Here is a 22556-nt window from a genome sequence, read left to right on the forward strand (position 1 = left end):
CCTCTTGTAATATGTTATGTGTGCTTTTCTATCTGGACCTTGAGTAAACTAAAGTTACATGTAAATATAAAAATGTACATCTCCACTCGATGTTAAAAAATAACTAAGTAACTTTTACTCTGAGTTCATTTTACATGAACTACATTGTAATTTTACTTGAGTAGATTATTATATCCGTAATTTTACTTGTACTTTCATCAAAGTAATAGTACTTTTACTTAAGTAGAAATATTGCATGTATTTGTTTGGCAGTTGAGTTCAAATATCAAGAATCTTTGTGCAGCTATTGTCAGCGTCATTTCCCCGCTTCCCATTCATTTCTATGGGAGCAGCCGTGCAATGCATTCTGGGAGCGTCGTGGGGACTTTGGAGAAGTGGGGCGTCGAGTCGCCCGCTCCTCATTTGCATAAAGTTGAATCCAGCCAACTTTATGCAAATGAGGAGCGGCCGGCTCGGCTCGCCGCCTCTCAAAATCTGACGAAAATCTTTTAAAACTGACCTTTGTCGATCTGAAATACAGACAGATTCAGCAACTGCATGGCCTATTTCTCGCTTAAAATGTTTTCGGAAACACATTTTGGTGAACTATTTTCGTGAAATAAGAGATCGTAATGCCGGGAAGCAGGGCGATTCCCATCTGTGAAAACAACACGGATATGGACACGCGTACCGTTACTGCACCTTTAACGCACCTGGCATTCTTGCAACTTACGCTACTCTTGTAACAGTGTGCAGCCTATACCCTGACCCATTCCGCCTCCTTTTTTTTAAAGGGGTAGGGGTGAGGGACAGGGGATGTTTAGGGGAGATAGCAGGTCAAGAGGTACATTATCTGAAAGCTGGGAACCTGAAGATGATTTTGCCTATTGATTAATTAATTAAAATATAAATTGTGAAAGTTTATAAAGGCTTAGAACATTTTGATACGAGTTTATGATGGCAGGCCATTCTCATGCTCACTTATGTCTCATAAGTTGTTGCAGCAGTTTTTGGGGTCGATACCATTATGTTACATGCACATTTGTATTTGCAGGTGTTACACTGACCACAGAGACATTTATGAAAACATTATGTATAGCCTACATCATTCTGTACAGCGAAGGTCAAAAATCTATGTGAAGAACACATTTTTGAGTGGAATGGGACTTTAAAGAATGTTCAGCAATGCTAAATTTATTTAATTTAAAATTTATATGAAATCATGTCGTGAAGAAAGTAGCTGCTGCACTGCTCTCCAACAAGGTCCGTGATGTCACAGCCGTGAGTTTACATTTTACAATTACACAAATAAAATAAATAGGCCAATGAAATATTTTCCAACAGAATGACCTGGTCATGTAGAGGTGGATTTGAAACAAATATTTAGGCAATACATGGAAAGCTCCACCACTATAGGCCACCCAGGCAGCCAGAAAAATATCAGGTAACACTTACTTGAAGGTATCTACATAAGAGTGACATGACATTGTCATGACACAGTCATGACACATGGACTCTAACCCTAACCCTAACTTGTCATGACAAAAACCGAATGGCACTTAGTAAAAGAAGCGTTATGTCATAAACGTTTATGACTTGTTTATAATGTTAATGACACGTTCATGACAGTCATGTCACTCTTATGTATAGCTACCTTCAAGTAAAGTGTAACCAAATATCGTGATAGGCTATTTGATTTTTTCGCTTTCGCCCGCCGCATGTTTAAGGAGCGGATGGGGATGATATTTCACCGGGAATGTACCTTGTATGATTTGACTTGACAGATCGATCGAAATGGATTGATTTGGTGTCCAGAGGAGAAGCGGATTTTACAAGCTGCACCTGAACGCAGCACCCCTACCCCTCTTGCGCGTCTCGAAACAAAAACAAGCAGAGCGAGCTCGGTCACATGTAGGCTCGAGCGTTCAGCGGCAGCAGAGCGAGTACAAGAAGGAGGAGGAGGAGGAGGAAGCGGCAACAGTCAGTCAGTCTCAACCATAGACAGTAGCCTATATAAACGGTCTCAACACTGTCGGTGTCCAGGAAGCAGTGCCTCCGCCGCCGCCAACCCCTCCAGCTTGTCCGCTTCACATATGGTTCTCCTCCGGCACATCTCCCTCGCCCTGACCGCCGCCGTGGCTGCCCTGGGCTCGGCTCTCTTCATCGCCCTTAACTACTTCTACAAGAGGCAGATATGGTCCCCGCAGGCGGAATACTGCACGATCAAAGAGGTGACACACAGTGTTCCCAATAGCTTTAACACTCTTATGTTATTTCACTGTTTCTTCAACTATTTAACTTGGCGGTAAAGAGACTGATCTTCCACCTGACAGGCGGACTGAATGAATGAATGAAGAAAACACTGCAGATTTCTGATGAATTCTGAATGATGAATTTCTGAATTCATAATGATTATGATGATGATGCTGATGGTGGTGGTGGTGGTGATGATGGAAATGGAATGATGCTTGGTGAATAAATGGCAGTGGGGATGATGATGATGAAGAAGAGGATGTTGATGATGGTAACATTTAAAAACAATAACGTGAAGGGTGAGAATGATGATTATGACGATGGAGAAGAAAAGAAGATGATGCTCATAATTCACTGACATGTCAATGGTGTGATGATGATGATGATGATGATGATGAAGATGGTTACACTGGTCAAACAGATATTCATTTGTAAGTAATTTACGGGGGTACTGGCAGGGATAATGAAGTCAGAGAGTTTAAATGCTGTGGCAAGCAAATACTTGTTGCTAAGATGTGTATAATTCCTATAAAAAAAAAAAAAAACAGTCCCGAAACACGTGTAATGTTTTAGCTGCAGAAAGTTTTGAACATTACAGCAGATTAATTAACTAATAATAATAATATTTACATGAATGAAGACATTTGCATGCAGAAAAAGGCACCAATTGTTGCAGAAAAATTCCCCAGAATGCAGGACATGAAGTGTCTGATGCTTAAAGGACAATTCCGAAATCTCAATCATTCCCAATCTTGCAGAGACGGAGAGCGTAGGTATATGTAAGGAGATAACATGGACACAGGCTAATTATTGATCACTAAAATGCTAGTTAACATTAGTAATTAAACTTAAACAGCTAATGTAAGTCGAAACTGCCTGCGCGCTTCTCCTGTACTGTACGGTAATTCCTCTACTATGCGACAGTAAGTCGCGTGGTTATGACATAATCGTTAGCCTATTTTTACAAAAACGTCTGCTACGGAGCCATAACGTGAGGTACAAGGTAATGGAGCCTTTTATAGATTGTTGTGTTTCTTTAGAAATAAACAATGGACAAATAAAGTCTTTAAACGCTTCAGATGTGAAGTTATTCGCTGTCAAAGTGACGCCAAAATGAATGGCAGTCAATGGGATGCTAATGTCGGGTGATCGTTTGGTAGCATCAAAATGGCGCCATAGGAGGTACGAGTTCTGAAGCGAAGCTTACCCCCTTGGTTTTTTCGACAGTAGGAGGAAGTGGAGACACGTCGGCCATCTTTTCTTTTTTTTTTTTACAGTCTATGGTCCACAGCTTAGCCTCCGTGTCGGTACTCCTGCCGGCTTCTCCAAACTGGGGGCATGCCGATCGCCATCTACTGTAACTAACGCACTCACTATGGAGAAGTAGCTCATGCAATCCCACTTCAAAACACCAGAAGTGTCCCTTTAATGCGTAGGATGAGGGTGAAGACGTGAGCAGGCTGATGATGTTGGACAAGAAGAATATGAATTGATGAAAATAAGGAAAAAACATCCAGATGTGTATTCCGTTCCACATCATGAAGTTGAGGCCAATATAACTGTAGTGTGTTCCCTGCAGGCAGACACAGACACATACAGGAATGAATGAATGAATGAATGACTCTTCAGTGGAGCAATTCAGCTGCAGTCTGAATCTCTTAATCAAATCTTTTTTTGCATGTGTCTAATCTTGTTTCTTAGATTCAATGAGCAGCAGCCTGTTATAAGCTGAGCCTGCTTTATCTGGCTCCGTCTTTCTCTAGAGGATAATGTTGTCAGTGTCTGCCAGACGCTCGCTGCGCAGGGGAGGGGACCGTAAATGTATTCGTCCCGGGAGCCAAATTGTACCAAGATGCAATGTAATCGCGTCTTTGTCTTGGGAAAGCAAGGGGGGAGTTGACTAACAGTGTGTTTTTGACCTTGGGGAGTTTCAGCAGGTGGGAGGGCGGCACATGCTCATTTACACAGCGACAAACAATCTCTGAAAGAGTGGAAACAGATTGAGCTGCTGGATAAACTGTACAAGCAGCCCCATGCCAGAGAATAGCTGTCAGGATGTACCTTCAACGACTGAGTCCATCTAGATTAGTTCAGTTTTTGTTATTTCTGCAGATACTTGCACCAATCTGAATGATTTGTAGAGATGTTCCGATCCGATACTGCCTTAAACACTGGTATCGGTATCGGGAAGTACTAGAGTTTATGCACCGATCCAATACCACATAATAAAGCCCTAAAGACTACATTAAAGTAGTTTATTTATGTTATTTTTCCATTATAACTGACTGTCAAACTGCATAATAAAAGAAAGTTCTGTGGCATTCATTGTTCATGTTTCAGAAAGAGTTTAACCTGAGCCAGACTGACAACAAAGATAGAAATCATATCACATCCATACAGGGATAGTAGTATACAGTTGTTAAAACATAATAAAATATATGACACACTGGTATCGGATCAGTACTCGGTATCGGCCGAATCCTCAAGTCCAGGTATCAGGAAGCAAAAAATGGTATCGGACCATCTCTAATGATTTGGCATCACGTTGAGAGCTCAGGAGCAGCTACAGTACAGCTTAAATATATAATCTTTTGGGCTCCTGGGTAGCTCACCTGGTACAGTAGCGGGCGCCCGGTGAATATGCACGGTGAAGTCTCTTGGTTTGGCACTATCGTACCTGCACAGCGACCAAAACCCCAAACCTGTGTTCACAAACCACACAGAAATGCTGGGCGGATGGATACACTGCTATTTGGCAGGAAATAGTTAAAGTAACTCTCCCTAAAACTTCAGATTGTGTATTTCGTGTTTCTGCGCACAGATTGAACAAACAAGATAGAACGGGTTAATCAGTGAGTTTTATAGGTGTTAGTAGGTGTATTTTTGAACTTTGGACTGGCTAGCTGTTTCCTCCCGTCTCTCCAGTCTTTATGCTGTGCTAAGCTAAGCTATCCACACCTTGAGCTTGATATCCATTATCTCGTCTCACTGTTAAAGAGCCCCTATTATACCCCTTTTCATCGTCATATTTGTACTCTTAGGGTCTACTAGAATAGGTTTACATGCTTTGATGTTAAAAAAACGTTATGTATCTCATGCTGCGGGAGGGGGGGGGGGGGGGTAATGCAGTAGTTCACTAACGTTATTAATTGCATGTGAATTATTTAGTTTGGTGTAACATTTGATTTTATGTTTTTTATTCTTCTTTTCATTACTATATTTACAGTTTTTTCACAAGATAAATGCTGGAATAATGTTGCATATCACAGAAGAAATATCCTATTTTCAGTGGATTTTACATTTGTGTTTTATTACTTTATTATTATTTTTTTTTAAAGATAATTTTTTTGGGCTTTTCCGCCTTTCATTTTTGACAGGACAGCTAGGTGAGAAAGGGGAGAGAGAGGGGGGAAGACATGCAGGAAATTGTCACAGGTCGGATTCGAACTTTTTCTATTCGCCTGTATCTGTCAAAACAGTGGCTGTAAAGGTTAGCGGACGGATTCAAACCTCCACGCTCTCTATGCACCTGAGACGCCACAATCCCTCTGAGACCCCACACACCGTCAGTCATCTCCTCTTTTTAAATCCAACAAAGGTTAGTCCTTATTCATGCCGTGTGCTGCTGTGCAGCTGCGCTTCTGTGGAGATTAATTAGCAATTCATATCAGCCCTTTTAGAGCTGGGATGTTATAGCTTGCTTATTAAAAATATATCACGCTTGAGCCTTAAAGAGGAGTTTATTTTCAAAAACATTCCCTCAGAATAAGCTTGGATCTCTTGACACATGAATCTAAATAACACTATGTGTCCTTAATTATTTTTAATTTGAAGAGATTTCTCGTTTTGTTGATCGTTATGTGGGATTTGTTTTAAAAATCAAATTATTCAATTTCTGATTCAAATTAAAATATTTAAGAATTCAAGTGAAATCATAAGTTGATTACGCTCTACGCAGTTTAAAAATTGCATAGCGATACATTTTTAATCTCAACCTGTTTACCGATTCTCGATGCATGGTTACATCCCTAACCGGAGGCCAAGATTACGTAAATAGGGCAAAACTTTTCTATACTAATACCAATACCGTGATTTCGATACCGATTCCTGAAGAATACTTTTTTTGATACCAATTTTATAAAATCCATTTGAAGAAAAATAAATTACAGCATTACACATTACAGCACAAATCCTGTTTATTTTTCAGCTCCTACTACGTGAGCCTCTCTTCTGTGTAACGTAAAGGGTTTTCCTGCGTGTCTCTACGACGTGTAACGTTAGACAGCCAATCACAGACATTATGAGATCTTGGTAGAAGCATGCTGCGTGCTTATTGGCTCACTGAGGTCAGCCCTATGTTCCCACAGCCCAATGGTCCCACAGCCCTATGTTCCCACATTTCTAAGAATTTGTTTTTCACTGAGAATCAGGCCCTATGTTCCCACAGCCATATGTTCACACATTTCTAAGATTGTTCTTAAAATTAGGCCCTATGTTAGGGTTAGGGTTACAATCCATCTGTAGTCCATTGTTACTAGATAATAGGGTTAGGGTTACATTCCATCTGTAGTCCATTGTTACTAGATAATAGGGTTAGGGTTACATTCCATCTGTAGTCCATTGTTACTAGATAATAGGGTTAGGGTTACATTCCATCTGTAGTCCATTGTTACTAGATAATAGGGTTAGGGTTACATTCCATCTGTAGTCCATTGTTACTAGATAATATGGGTAGGGTTACATTCCATCTGTAGTCCATTGTTACTAGATAATAGGGTTAGGGTTACATTCCATCTGTAGTCCATTGTTACTAGATAATAGGGTTAGGGTTACATTCCATCTGTAGTCCATTGTTACTAGATAATATGGGTAGGGTTACATTCCATCTGTAGTCCATTGTAACTAGATAATAGGGGTAGGGTTACATTCCATCTGTAGTCCATTGATACTGGATATAATAGGTTGGTGTAATTGGCTACCAAATTGTGAGAAAGGGGATAAAATCTGATACAAATTTCTGAAAAAGGAAATGTGTGAACATAGGGCCTAATTTTGGAAAAAGAAATCTTAGAAATGTGGGAACTGTGGGAACATAGGGCCTGATTTTGAAAAAAATCTTACAAATGTGTGAACATAGGGCTGTAGGAACATAGGCACGCTCCCGGCTCACTGACCCTGATGACATTTACTCCTTAGGTATTGAAATTAGGTATTGAATGATAAGGCATTTTTCGATACTCAATACTTTAGAGGCGATTCGGTCGGTGCCTAAAAATGATATACGTAAATCAGGGGGTGTATCACATTTTACGAAACCACCTGTTGATTTCAGACGTGTACTGTATTGATACCTCTGTGTTCAGATTCAGCTGTGGTTTAATATGCCGAATGTGCGCCTAATGTGTAGACCTAAGGCAAACCAGCCATTCTTCCATACCCTCACTCTTTTTAACTGAGCAAGTAACCTAATTCAGTGTTAACTCATTTAGTTTTTTTGCCTCCAGTCTACATTTGGGAACATTTCTGGACTGTGATTGTGTCTGTGCTCTGCCTGCAGGAGGAGGAGGAGCGTGAGACGCGCCAGGTCCTGGTCCTCGGTCTGGACGGGGCCGGGAAGAGCAGCATGTTGCAGGGCTTGACTCCTGGGGAGTCGGCGGCTAAGAGAGGCCGCTGCCGGCCTACACGCGGCTTCAACTTCATGAGCCTCAACGCCCCCGCCTGCCAGCTCGACTTCCTGGAGAGTAAGGCTACATTTTGGTTTAAAAACAAATATCTTTTGCTACGGTTACAACTCGCATTCACACTGCTCTGGCATTTCAGAGCCTCCGAACCAGAGAAATTTGAACACACTTGAAAACACTTCTGACCCGTTTTGGTTTGGAATCTGCAGGGTTGTTGTTCAGTCTCAACGGCCGCAAACGGAGACCTTTGGCAAAAACAACACTGGCGCCAATGTTTCGCTGCCTGATTAGGTCATAACGTCTAGAGTATAGAGCTCAACAGTGTGGTTCCGGAAGTAAAAATCCCATTGATTTTCTCCATAAGGATTTAGATTATCAGCCATAATGTCTAAACCATCCGAGGCAGACTGACCACGAGCTATGTGGTTGTGAAACCAAAGTTTCAGCTCTTGTAGAAGCTAGAAGTCTGTATGGAATCAACCTTGTTTTAAGAAAAACATGTTTATCCGCGATCGTATGGAGAAAAACTACACTACCCGCAATCCTAAGCATAACAGTGACGTCTCTGATTGGTCCAACTCGCTATTACCATAGAAACATTTACCGTACCTGCGAAACTGCGAACAGCTAGAGCGAGCTTCTGCCATTCAAGTCTATGATAGTTTCTCTACACAGTCTTGTACCTTATTTTGCCGTTTTCAAAACTTTTTCATTTGCGCCGAATCAAATGTTTTATGCTCACCATTCACCACGTAGCTGGTTGGCTTGGTTCCAGACTTAAAACTCTTTAAATAAGTCATTTTTGAAACGTCAATGAAACAATTGAATCGGGAAAAACACTTCCGGAACCAGAGTCGTTAAAAAAGCGGGCGGTCACTGTTGAGCTCTATACATGCTGCTGCCTGTTTACCCTGGCACGCGCATGCCCAGTATACGAGAATGTTCGTGAGATATTTTGGTTTGAGCGTGTTAGTTTAAATGGAGATTAGTTCTTCTACTGGAGCTGAAAACACTTGTGTTCACGGAGATCGCTCTTGGCTCAAAACTCAGCTTAAAAACCAAAACGTAGCAGTGTAAATGTAGCTGTAAAAGACTCCTTTAATACCTCGAAATGGAATACTGCAGGCTCTGTGTGGGCTCTAGAAGGCATTTATGTTTACTTGAAAAGCATGATGTGGAGATTTGGGAAACTTTTTTGCTTATCTGTTTAGTACAATTGGCCATTTGTTTCATTAAACTTGCACTGTATCAAAGAACTCCATACTCCTCTGTTAATCGATGAGTTGTTTGGTGTATAAAATGTCAGAAAATGGTGAAAAATATGGATCAGTGTTTCCCAAAGCTCAAGATGAGCCACAACTCAAAGATATTCAGATTACTATCACAGTAGTCTATATCAATGACGTTTCATTTCCCGGGATTTCGCTCCGCTGGAAATTCACCCGGATGTCCGTTACCTTCCTCTTCCTTTGTGTTGGCATTCTAAACTCCAGTGGATTTCTGAGAACTATGGTTAACTGCTCCTCAGATCTCTGCAGGGTAAATCCAGACAGCTAGCTAGACTATCTGTCCAATCTGAGTTTTCTGTTGCACGACTAAAACAACTTTTGAACGTACACGTTCCACCAAAACAAGTTCCTTCCCGAGGCTATTTTGCAGCGGCACTGTCATTGTGTCTGGCGCACATATATACACATAATGCCAATAAACCAGAGCACGTTTTTCTCCCATCCCTGAATGCCGTGTCGACTACAGTCACAGACGAGTGAAGAAACTAGAACACATTCACATTTTCAAGACAATTTTTACTTTTTTTCTCATTAAAAACGACTTAAACCGATTAATCGATTATCAGGCGTTGACGATTAATCGATTAATCGTTGCAGCTCTAAGGGGTTAGTTAGGCAGTACATTGCTAAGCTTCCGTTTCGTTTCTCCTGCCTGCCTCTCCAGACTGGGTGCGTGCCGACTGCCATCTTGAATTTGGATAAGTACCTCGTAGAGCCACATTTCAAAATATCCAAACTATCTCTTTAACATGCAAACATTCAGGGCTGTTCAGTTGTGTGTCAAATGTTGCTGGTATGTGTTGTTCTTCAGCTGGGGTTGACGGTAATGTGACCATTTTAAAGGAATTCCGTCATGAACGTAAACCTAAAAAAAAAGAGGCATACAAACATTACATACAAATTCATATGAATCCTGTTTATCAGCATTCCACTGAAAGCCACTGCTCTGCACTAAAAATAACATAAATCACTCACCCAGAACGTGTGAGCGAGAGATGCTCAGCTGCAGTCGGCCTCAGAATTAACTTGTGTGGATGTATTTGGAGGGAATGTGTCACGTTCAGCGGCTGATTTATTCATGATCTGAACACAGAGATCGCTGGGCGCCCAGAATCCGTTTCTCATCTCGGAAAGTAAGAAGAACAGAATGTCACTGCCAACTTACTCAGAGTACTTCAGTGGCCTCGGTGCAGTAAATGTCAGAGTCTTTGTCTGGCTGACATTGATGCAGAGGCATGTTGTCAGCTTATGCACACTTAAGGCCTTTTTACAGTCGCCGCAGCCGACCTGGCGCGCGCCAATGTGATGTCAAAATGACGTAGATCTCGCTGGCGCGCCAGAATTTTCATTGCACGACCAGAGAGCGCAATTAAGCGGAAACAGGAAAAGCGTAAACAGGAAGCATGGACGAGTTCGGCAACCGGATGCCAGGACTCTCAAGAGTGACTGCAAGTCTCTCTTGTAAACTTACTGGGTTAAGATGAGCTCTTTTATGGTGAATGAAAGGCTTGATCCGACGAAGTAGGTCATCGAATCAAATCGAAGCATTGACGTCAACGCTGCTGCCAGTTCTGCCGTTGTTTACCTTTTTCTTCTTCTTCTAGTCCGTAGAAAAAGCAAAGTCGGTAGCCTTTCCTCATTAGCGCCACCTCTGTTCAGGAGAAGACTGCAGCTAGTGTTGCGACCACCACGCGTGAGTATAAATAGTTACGGCGCTCCCATGACGTCACACTGGCGCGAGACAGGTCGGCTGCGGCGAGTATACCGCACGTCTTACACACATCAGGAGCAGCACGGAGCACAGGGAGCGCCGGGTTCTCCTTATAAGTACAGTGGAGAAATCCAGCTAAAAGCCTTTTAACTCTAAATGAAAAGATGCAGATCAGCGGCCTCATTTATAAAACTGTGCGGAGAATTTGCGTCAGTCAGAAGTGGCGTACGGATGAAACATAGGACGTGAGTACACACAGAAATAGTTGGATTCGTGAAACGTCCTACGCCTGTTTCCCTTTATAAATCCCAATTCTTTGGTAGAAGAGCGGCTTTCACCTTCGTTTGTGCGTACGCCACGTTTATAAATGAGGCCCCAGATCAGTTAGAGGAGTTTTAAGCTTTAAGCAGCTGACATTTGGGTTTGTGCTAAAGGGAACTGCAAAACAGGAAGAAGTTCTAATATTTTATACAAACTGTGCGTTAAGTTGGGGCCTATATTCTCAGCTTGATTCGAGAAACTTTCTCAACTCAAAATAACAATCTTGCCTTTAAACAGACCCTATTCCATGCTACAGTACACACTAATGCTGTCAAGAATATAAACATTTTCAGTGTTTGCAGTTTTGCTTTTTTTATAAAGTGAAGTTCAATTTGGTGGTGTTTTTTTGGCCTCGCTCTCGTACGCTTTGTCTGTGCACAATCTATTCAAACGTTGGTTTTCCACCAGGCGGATAGTTAACACCTGTGAAATTTGAAGATGCAAACCTCTGCCAGACAACCGGTAAAAGAAAATACTGTTTGTATTTCCCTACTAAGGTTCGTGCTGAGGTAACGTAAGGAGCGTTAATGAGTTATCAGAATCATATTTATTACCAAAGGAAGTTTTCACTTGCAAGGAATTTGCCTTGATGTATTTGAGGCATAGAATAACCATATTACAGAAGGAATAACCAATACGGCAAAGCATTTTTTTTTTTTTTTTAAAAGATTATTTTTCTGGGGCTTTTTCCCCTTTATTTCAGAGTGACAGTGGATAGACTGGTAGAGTGGGAAAGAGATGGGGGATGGTACGCAGCAAAGGGCCACAGGTCAGATTCGAACCCGGGCTGCTGCAAAGGCCTCAGCCTACATGGGGCGAACGCTCTTACTGGGTGAGCTAGAGGTGCATTCTTGACATATTGTTATCTTGAGGCAGCGGAAAGGGAGGGAAAAAAATCAATGTGGAAGCAGACTTCAGACCGGAATGGATTGGATGCATGTCTTGGGATTCAGCATATTTGGGGGACAAAGATAATTAAATTGAGTTGGACTTTGGCTGCAGTACCTGGTAGGGATGTAACGATACACTCAACTTACAATTCACAATTTTAGGTTAACAGAATGAGCTGCAGACAAATGACTGAAAAATATTACCGTGCAAAACAGCAGATCCTCTTATCCTATCCACCTAAAAGTGCAACTGAAATTGTATATTATCTTAAATAACAAATTCGATTCGAAATTCGATTTTTAAAACAAATCCCACATCAAAATAACTAAATAAATAGAAAAAAAGTCTCTTCAAGTAAATAAACTACAAGAACACAGTGACGGTAACTTTAAGTGGAATCTAAAGTAGATTACGCCCTAGGCCTTTAAAAACAAAAACAAACGTATTCTTTACACATTTATATCAAATATTTTCTTTAAAGATTAGTTTTTGGGCATTTTTAGGCCTTTATCTGATAGGACAGCTGAAGACATGAAAGGTGAGAGAGAGAGAGAGAGAGAGAGAGAGAGAGAGAGAGAGGGAATGACACGCAGCAAAGGGTTGCAGGTCAGAATCAATCCCGCGGCTGCTGCAGCAAGGACTGAGCCTCTGTACATGGGACGCACGCTCAACTAGGGTAGCTACCCAGGCGCCCCTTTATATCCATTTTTAACTGATTCACGATGCAGCGTTACATCCATAGCAGGGCTGCACAATTAATCCTCAACTAAATAAACTATAAGAACACGTGGTGACAGTAACGATAAGTGAAATCTAAAGTAGATTACGCCCTAGTCCTTCAAAAATTGCATCGTAATTCATTTTTTTATCTCAACCGGTTGTAATCTTTACACACACACACACACACATATATATATGTATATATATATATACATATATATATATATATTTTTTTTTTTTTTTTTTTTTTTTTTTTTTAACCGATTCACGATGCATCTTTAGTCTCAATTTTATCAAAATCGCAATATGGAATATAGTGCAATATCCAAATCACAGGAGGGGCGGGGGGGCACAGGTGCAATATTTGTTTAAGGCTAAATATGTGTCGACCCATTCTGAATGAAGTATTGTGCTGCTGCAGAGACGTCCCGGCCTACATTCCTTTCCTACAGTTTGGTGCAGATCCTCGCAAAAATCACACTATATCACACCCTATCAGTCAAAATAATCGCAATTAGGTATTTTCCTTATATCGTGCAGCCCTAATCCCTAGTGGCTGGTGTTAAATAACCCACTACACTGCTCCAAACATTGCCGAGGTAGTTTTGCCCTCAGGACTCAAACTTCAGTTCAATATAAACACACATCCACATCGTTCACGCCCGTGTGACTCAGTGTGTGCTGTGTGGGTGTGTATCTAATGAGGTGGCCTGTAGAGCAGCAGGACGAGTGTCCTGCTGAGCTGTACCGTATCAGGTAAACAGGTATTTATTGCTGCCCCAGCACAGCTAAAGGTACATCACTAGCCAGTTTCCTAGCAACATTCTCCATTAAGTCCAACACTAAGGAATTCTCGCTGAGCTGAGCTGTGCTGAACCTTGGAGGTGGTGACAACTTAAAAGTCGCACCCGCCCCGGCGTGTGTGAGCAGTTATCCATTTGGCTGCAGAGCACTGCTGGTCGTTAGAGCTGCAGGTCAGATCGTCTGCATAGCAGGATTGTGGGAAGTTAAGTGAGATCTCCACTTCTGAGCAAAAATTGAAATTTTGAGAATATCAAACATTTCATTTTCTGCATTCATGTTGTATTTTTATGTAGCAATTTAGGCTGCAAATGTCTTTTTTTTATGTAAAGGAAATTATAATTATAATTTTGGGGTGTGTTGCACTGGCCAGTTTAGACAGTTTAGATTGTAACCCCTCCCCCCCCCAATCTCACCTATAAATAACGCCAATATGGCGGAAAAGGAAAGGTTCTAAGAAGGCAAGAGAAACAGAAAAAAAGAATATAAAATGGAAGTCCTTAGAAAGAAAAAAAGGGCTGCCCAGTTATATTTTTGCTCAGAGCTTTGTTGACATATCATGTCTGGAGGCAACAAGATGGAAAAAATGAATCAATTTCCCACAGCAGGGAAGCAAGGATATAAATAATGGCTAAGTGGCGTCTCCGCTTATTTCATCCCTCAGTGAAAACTGGATTAGTGATTCCATTCGCTCCGCTGCATATCTGGAATTAATCTTTGGCCAATTTGTTTGAAGACGGCCACCAACGGCTTATCTAATTCTACCAATCAGGCTGTCCATTTATGTATTCAACTGTCAAGTATTTTACTGTAACACAAAAGGATACCGACAGGAATCTTGTGCTACGCTGAAATGCCCTCCAGCAAGGCGATCTCTCAGAGCTTTTTCTTTTAGCTGACTTTGCCGCGACAGCTTCTTTTGTAAGGGTCAATAAAAGAACATTACAGCACATCCTGTTTATCTCTGATTCTGCTAGTTCACACTTCTACAACTGATATTTTGGATTAAATATTTCTCTCTGAAATGTAGCAGAGTAGAAGTAGAAAGTGGCACGAAAAGAAAAGACTCAAGCATGCAATAAACCAATCAGAGTGTCATCTCCCATTCCCTTTAAAAGCCAGGCGCGTTTGTACCTTGGCGCATTGTTATCATGATGACAGATTTGCACCGTAATATTTTTATTTTTAATCTTCTGCATGTTTGTGTGCTGCTGCGCACGACGTGGGCGCTGGGCGGTCTCAAAATAGCAAAGACACCTGCGTTGGGCTTAGCGCCGCGCTGCGCCGGGTGCAAGACACCTTAAAAAAGGTCTCAAAACTGCACACGCAAATGTAACAAGATGCATTTCAGATGTATGTGTTATTAGATTTTACGATCTCAAAGTTGGAAGTATACAGTATATGGAGACAAGTTTGGGTGGTATTTTAATAAGTAGATGAATCTATTATTTACAAATTGTCACATTTGTCAATGTGTGTATCGTGAAACACACATCTGTCACTAGAATCGAGACTTTTGGTTGAGTTAAACCTCAATGGGTAGAGATAAAAGACAAAAAAAATAAAGTTTTGGAATTCAAAGCAGAAAGTCTATATTTTATGATACATTAAAGATTTTCTCTGCTGCAGTCGGCGGCGGGGAGGACCTGCGACGCTACTGGTCCGACTACGTGAGAAAGACTCACGTTCTGGTGTTTGTGGTGGACTCCTCTGACAGGAGCCGCCTCCCATTGGCCAAGGCTGAACTGCACCGCCTGCTGAGGGTGGAGCCCCAGCTGCCCGTGGTTGTCATGGGAAACAAGCAGGTAAAGTCATTTACATCACTTTTTAGGTATACTTCACAGCCAACAGTTTTGCAAACCTGGCCGTTGTTGTGTTTTAGCTTTTTGTATAAACTTCTCCTACTGTACCATTCTAGGCAGCCATTGATTTCCTAATTCTATACCTTAAAGCCCATGTTGCAGGTTAACCACCACTGTTGATTAATTGGTACATAAAGCACTCAACATATGTATATCATTGTTAAAAATGTCTCCAAATAGTGTTAAAGGCCAGTTTTCGCCGTTTTAGTCGTTTAGTGGGTTTTTTAACGCAATTCGGTGATGACGTCACGTTGGGGAGACGTGCCTCAGTCTAGTACTAGAACTATGGTGACTGACTGGGATGAGGAAGAGGTGGAAGAGGTGTTTTTACTGTCTGTGAATAGCACCGAGTGAAAGTCAATGTTTTCTTTATATCTAGTGACAGTGATCATGTCGTTAGTTCAGATAAGTACCAGTAAACTTATCTAGATCTAGAAATAGAAGGCATCATGCTAGCTATGGGCTAACTTGCCAGTCAGTCTCACCTGTGAAATCCCCCGACGTTGTAAACACATTTTCGATTAGATATCTCACGTTTTGATGGTAGCCTACTAGCTCCAGTAACAACATATTTGCCTAGTGTTTATTTATTACTTGGATGGGGATGCTGTTCGGCTTTTCACAAGTTTAGACAGCTAGCTAGCTAACGCTACGCCGACGTTTTGCTAACGTTAGCGCAACAACGTTAGCCTAGATGGCTAGGTAAATATTACGACTGCCTTCGGAGTTTCCTATATCTGCGTCCACGTTGTCAACATAAGACATGTGGCGTTAGTGCTCCTTTTGTACCATAATTGTATTGAATGAAATGTTAAGCTTCGCTCCTACGAGATGGGTGGGTTTTTGTTAGCTACGTTACACACAAAGTTAACTGGCTATAGTTAGCCTGTGCTAGCGGAATTAGCTAACGTTGCGTAGCCAGCCAGCAGCTCCCAACGTGACATAATGCAATGCATTGTGGGGGAAAGGTTGTTTTATGTAACGTTAGCAGCACCGCTCTCTCTCTCTGTTCTTTCTCTAGCTCGCTCCACCGCTTTATTTGATCTAACGTTAGCACCGCTCCACATAGCGCTCTAGCTAGGATACTGTAGCAGTAGCTGCCAGCTTCTTTTTTTCTTTTCTTTTTTTGTACTACAAGAGCATCCTAGTCAACTTTTTTCTTGTCGAAAAAGACACCAAGTGTGAGCATAGCCTAAGCCTAGTTCAGACCAAAGATTCGCTACAAGGTGAAAACGTTTTAGAACGTCGTGAGGAAAAGTTGCAGCGGTCTGAACCGGCCCGTCTCAGCTCGACTCAAGCCATGAACACATGACACAGTCATAACACAGTCATGACACATGAACCCTAACTCTAACCCTAACCATAACTTGTTATGACATTAACCGAATGACACTAACTAAAAGAAGCGTTATGTCATAAACGTTTGACTTGTTTATAAAAAACACTGGAATGGTCCTTTAAGTTCTTCCTGGGAATGAAATGGAGCACAACATTGGTGAAAATGGAAGTGGAAGCATTTAAGATGATACAGAAGTCTAAGTAAGAAAAAAAATGTATGTCACATGAGGTCAAAATGTTCAAGTAAAAGTACACAAAAAGAGACAGATGTGTTGTAAGTGGAACAGGTGGAAAGGTACACATTGTTCCCTTTTAATTTATCCAGCAGTGATCATCCATCAGACTCGTGAAATAAACATTTCTACATTTCCTCCTCCGCTCATATTTCTTCCCTGCGCAGCACTTGTGGAATTATACATGACCCTTCGAGGGAAGCAGGAATATTTGTCACATCTTCTGTCGAGAGCGCTGCAGCTTTCATCCTCTCAGTACTGAGTGCTACTCGCAATATTGGCAAAAAATAAAAAAGGAGGAATCTGAGATGAAACTCATTGCACTCATGGTGAAGTCATTTGAGTTCAGCTGAATGCCAAAATGTTGTGTACAGAGCAGTTGCAGCCCAGTGAGCTTAAGCAGTATAACGTGAAAACATCAAAACATCTAAAGCAAGAGACATTTTAAACCACTACCACTCTTTTCTCCTGTTTTCATCATCAAAACTAATAAGGAAACGTTGGAACATCAAACCGAATACTTACTACAGAAATGAAAGAGACACGTATTGTATGCCCTTTTAACCCTTGTGTCGTCTTCCTGTCGACCATGCAACTTTTTGTTTTTCTGGGTCAAATTATTTTTATTAAAGGTGCAATATGTAATACTTACTGCTAGTGTTTAAAATAGTTACTGCAATACAAATTCAAAATACTGGAGAGAGTCGTCTCCCCCGCCCCCTCCTCCCTAGACTAAGACAGTTCACGTTGGTTGCCAGGCTGACCGCAGCATCCACAACAATGTTGCTAGACGCTTGTCTCACATAGCCAGAAATTTCCCATAGCACAGCAGAGTAGCTAACACACTTTTTCAGCTTAGAATTACGGTAGGAACCGCTAAAAATCCAACAACGTCGCCATCCTCTCCGCTAAAAATACCACTACCTTGCCGTCCTCTCCAACACACTTTATTGGCTTAGAATTACAGCAACAATCGCTAAACACACTGTAAACTCACCAGCCCCCCCCCCCGGCTACGGCCGCTGAACAGGCTACACGATGTAAACAGTCATGGACCGCTTGCCTGGTCCTCCGGTAACGTTAGCAGTTAGCAGGGTTAGCATGGCGGCGTTAGCCAGGACCAGTCGGGATCACTTTACTGGCTGTGTCTCAATTGTTTTTGCGAGTAACCAACTAGGGTACTCTATATAATTCAATGTGAGTACACGAATGTTGAAATGACATAAAATGCCCATCCCTTGTAGCCGTGACAAATTAGCCTGAAGCTAATGCTTACCTGTTCAGGAGGAAATTTGCCAACTCAGCGTCCTTTTGGGCGCTAAGCTGTCTCCATCTTTCAAATACATCTCCAATATTTACCCAGGTTTGTTAGCTACGTCTCTGGTCACGCAACTGTTAGAAACATACCGTTTTTTTTAGGTTGGGTAGAATCTGTCTCTGTTGATCCTGTTAGTTTGTTTGCTGTTTTCATGGCTGTACTAATGTTATAGCTGTAGCGCACTGGGTTTACGTGTTTACAGGTATATCTGGCAACCCGGCCTGGCTGTCAAACTGGGCAGTTGATAACAACACACAGGCCAAAACACTGAAATTACGTCACGGAACGGAAATTTCAAAAGGAGAAAATACTGGCATTAGCATTGTTGTCAAAAAATATAGTATTTCAAGTTAGCACGTTTCCTTAATATATGACGACGCATTGGGGTCATTTTTTGATTTATTACAGTAAATATATTACATATTGGACCTTTAAAACTTCTTTTTTTTCAATGTTTTAGTCGTCTTTTTCGAAAGTTTTGTCGCTTTTTCTTTGATGTTTTTGCCACTTTTTCCGATCTTTGTGTCGAATTTTTCTGCGCTTTAACGTTTTTTTTTCCACGTTTATGAAGCTTTTCCCGACATTTTTGTCACTTTTATTTTTTGCCAAAGGCCCATTCTGAGCCAGGAAAAACCCTGATGACGCAGGTGAAATAAAAGGAATAATGTCCTCCGTAGGCTGAACTCTTTTTGACAGTGATACTGGCTCTCACCCACCAGTGCTTTGTTCTCTGCTTCGGCGCTTGCTACGTTTTGAACAATACAAAAGGATGTTTCCTGCAGAACCCGTGTGTTGGGAAAGATGTGGCGGTGTGAAGAAAGCGAGGCGGACATCTGTAGACTCTTGCCTGGGCTGAATGGTTTGCGTAGGAGGGTGGCGTTACATTCACTATCTTCACATACACAAGTTTTAATCAGTACTGAGGCAACTGACTTTTGAAAATATGGCATCTAGCTATTTGGAATGACACATTGTGAAGTATGATGGAAGTTAATAGTAATATAATTTTTGGGAAGTCAAGTCAGCATTTTGAGGTGGAATACATTTGTTGGTTAGGTCCACCAAAACCAGTTTGTAGGCTACTGCTATTGTACAGATATTTTGGGACTTTGGGATCAAATGAAAAGGTAAAATCACTGACACACTAACCGGACTGCTGACCGTCAGCAGAAAAGGCAGTCGGACTGATCAGTCGGCTCCCCGAGGTCCAAAAAGTGCCTCGCAACACACTGAAGCGACGCCGTCTTGAGCGTACGTTCTGCGTGTGCGCGAGACGTAATACAAAAAATGAAAACCGGAAATGACAACGCGTCACGTGGGTCTGGCTTCTCCATCCGATAGTAATGGCGGCTTGTTCAAAATACAATCTCGTATTTTACGAAAATAGTCCACTGAAACGTGTTTCTGAAAACATTTTAAGCGAGAAATAGGCCGTGCAGTTGCTGAATCTGTCTTCATTTCAGATCGACAAAGGTCAGTTTAAAAGATTTTCATCAGCTTTTGAGAGGCGTTTGTCACTCATCCCGCTCGTTATTTCTGGGTTAGCACAGGTTAGTGAGTCCGACTGCCCGCCCTCTCCGACCCAGCAAGTCAGGTCGGCCAAAATGAAGGCCGACGGCCCCTCCGACAGACGACGGCACGGAACACACCGAACAGACTCGAGTCACCAACCTGCCAGACTGATTATTGGGTTGGTGTGTCAGGGCCATAATACTCACCCCTGTAGGCTTGAAAGTAGAGCTGTAACAATTCTAAATTTTGCTGTACAATGAATTGAAATGATTGCGATTAATAATATAATTGTCTCTTTCATTCAAATTTAGAAATATTTACTTATTTATTATCTTTTTCTAACAAATAAAGTTTTGGATAAATTCCAGGATACATCTTTTGTTTTATATATATATATATATATATATATATATATATATATATATATATATATATATGTATATATATATATATATATATATATATGTATATGTATGCAGGGCGAGACCGAGTCAAGACCGAGACCAGAATTGTGTTAACAGCCAGAGCTTCTTCTCCTGTCTCCTGCATTCTCTTTCTTGGGAGTGTGTGTGTAAAGGGGGCAGGGAGAGGGGGGTTTACGGTAGCAAATTTCAAATTAGATATAAGTCAAGTTATTGGTTGCATTTACAAGTTTTAACACATAGGCATAAATCAGACAATGCACAGGGGATTTAGTGAAATCCCTGCAGTTGGTCTTGAAATAAAATCTTGAGTCCTCTTTATCCGAGACCGAGTAAAAATGCGGTCAATTCCGAGACCCAGACCTTCAAAAATTGGTCTTGAGACCAAGACCGATCTTGAGTACTATAACACTGGGCCTATGTATATTGTATTTTGAAAAAAGGAGAAATTTCGGTAACACTTTAATGAAGGTATCTACAAAAGAGTGACATGACACTGTCATGAACACGACACATGAACACATGAACTCTAACCCTAACTCTAACTTGTCATGACAAAAACCGAATGACACTTACTAAAAGAAGCGTTATGTCATACACGTTTATGACTTGTTTATAATGTTTATGACACGTTCCTGACAGTGTCATGTCACTCTTATGTAGATACCTTCAAGTAAAGTGGAACCGAAATTTCTTATTCAACTGAGTTTAACTGGTTTCACCCTCTTCACAGGATAAGCCCGACGCTGTGAGCGTGTCCGAGCTGCATGAAGCCTTGTCTCTGGGCCCCGTGACCGAGAGCAGGAAGCTGTTCCTCTTGGCTGCCCAGCTGGGCTCGGACGGCCCTCTGAGGAACTCCTGCCGGGGCCTGGACACCTTCCAGGACATCCTGCTCCAGCTCGTCTGATCTCAGAGCAGAGGAGTGGGAGACGGAGGGATGAAAACAAAGAGATGGCTAGAAGCAAATCGTCCTCCTCCTTTTCCTCCTCCTTGTTTAAGTACAGGCTTTTTTGAGGCAGAGGAGGAGGAGATGACAAAGGCTGCAGGAACGGGAGGCAGGGAAATTGCTGAAGAAGATGCCAACATGGAGCGCAAAGCCTTGTCTTCCTCCTCGCCCTTTTCCAAACCACGTCAGTTTGGTTTTTTTCAGAAAGTCCTTCCGCTCGTCTCATCGTACAGTTCTATTCCGACTCCACTCATCTTACTCACAGGAGAAGAGGAGGTGCAGGGGAGGACAAGGACCGAAAGGATGAAGGTCTGTTCGTGGGGTCTGTGACTCAGAACTGCAACATTGCCCCTCCTTGCCAATGATTCAGACTTTGGACCAGTGGTGGAAGAAGTATTCCACCAATACCACACTGTATTAAAAAAATACACTGTTAAAAGTAAAAGTCCTGCATTGATAGTGTTACTTGAGTAAAACTATATAAGTGTCATTAGGAAAAGTGTACTTAAAGTGTTAAAAGTAAAAGTACTCAATGCAGAGAAATCCTCACATTTTAGAAACTGGAAACGATCCAAACAGTTGTGTCAATCAACTAAGTATTTAATCGGGTAATCATTTCAGCTGCACTTGTAGGCTGTTATATTGTTGGGTAGTTTAATTTATAATAAAACATTGTATTTCATAAACTACATGTGTTTTGTGCGCTTAAATCCTAATTTGTAAAGTAACTAAAGCTGTCAGATGAATGTAGTGGAGTAAAAAGTACAATATTTCTCTCTGAAATGTAGCGGAGTAGAAGTAGAAAGTGACATGAAATGTAAAGACTCAAGTAAAGTACAAGTACCTCAACATTTGTACTGAAGTATAGTACTCGAGTAAATGTACATAGTTACATTACACCACTGCTTTAGACTAGTCTGAATGTTAACCTGTGACAGCATGTAGATTTTAATGTATATAAGCTGAAATATGTCAAGTTTGTAGATGCATTTACAGAATTTGTCCAGTTTGCCGTTTTCCCCAAACCTTTTTGTGCGTGACCAGAGATGTCAGCAGAGCAGAACGGGTAATATTCATGGTTGCCATGTTGGAGCCCCCCCGCCCCCACTCCCTCTACTCGTTGACTCCTACACTTAAGCTTCTCTGAGATCTAGGGGGAATATAAAAGACCCACGGACATTGTGAAAAGCAGTAGCGTGTTATTTTTCTTAGTCTAAATTCATGTCAGGTTGTGAGAAAAAGGTTTCTACACTTTTCCATGATTTTCTTCCCAAGAGAG

At 41.5% G+C, this 22556-nt stretch overlaps 1 protein-coding gene across 1 annotated transcript; it reads left to right on the forward strand.

Annotated features, from left to right (window-relative positions):
• Window positions 1-1843: 1843 nt before the first annotated feature.
• Window positions 1844-21815, forward strand: arl10 (ADP-ribosylation factor-like 10). The gene is made up of 4 exons (XM_031307941.2): window positions 1844-2210; window positions 7790-7973; window positions 15276-15451; window positions 21065-21815. Exons 1-4 carry the CDS (start codon window positions 2073-2075, stop codon window positions 21236-21238), a joined length of 672 nt encoding a protein of 223 aa, XP_031163801.1. The 5' UTR covers window positions 1844-2072; the 3' UTR covers window positions 21239-21815.
• The last annotated feature ends 741 nt before the right edge of the window (window positions 21816-22556 follow it).

Source organism: Sander lucioperca, chromosome 13, assembly GCF_008315115.2.
Source record: "Sander lucioperca isolate FBNREF2018 chromosome 13, SLUC_FBN_1.2, whole genome shotgun sequence".
Lineage (NCBI taxonomy): Eukaryota > Metazoa > Chordata > Actinopteri > Perciformes > Percidae > Sander > Sander lucioperca.

Excerpts from the sequence above, each read along its gene's own strand:
- arl10 (XM_031307941.2), top strand. The coding sequence starts at position 2,073 with ATGGTTCTCCTCCGGCACATCTCCCTCGCCCTGACCGCCGCCGTGGCT. Across the intron at positions 2,211-7,789 it reads AATACTGCACGATCAAAGAG|GAGGAGGAGGAGCGTGAGAC; the intron begins GTGACACACAGT and ends CTCTGCCTGCAG. Across the intron at positions 7,974-15,275 it reads CCAGCTCGACTTCCTGGAGA|TCGGCGGCGGGGAGGACCTG; the intron begins GTAAGGCTACAT and ends TCTCTGCTGCAG.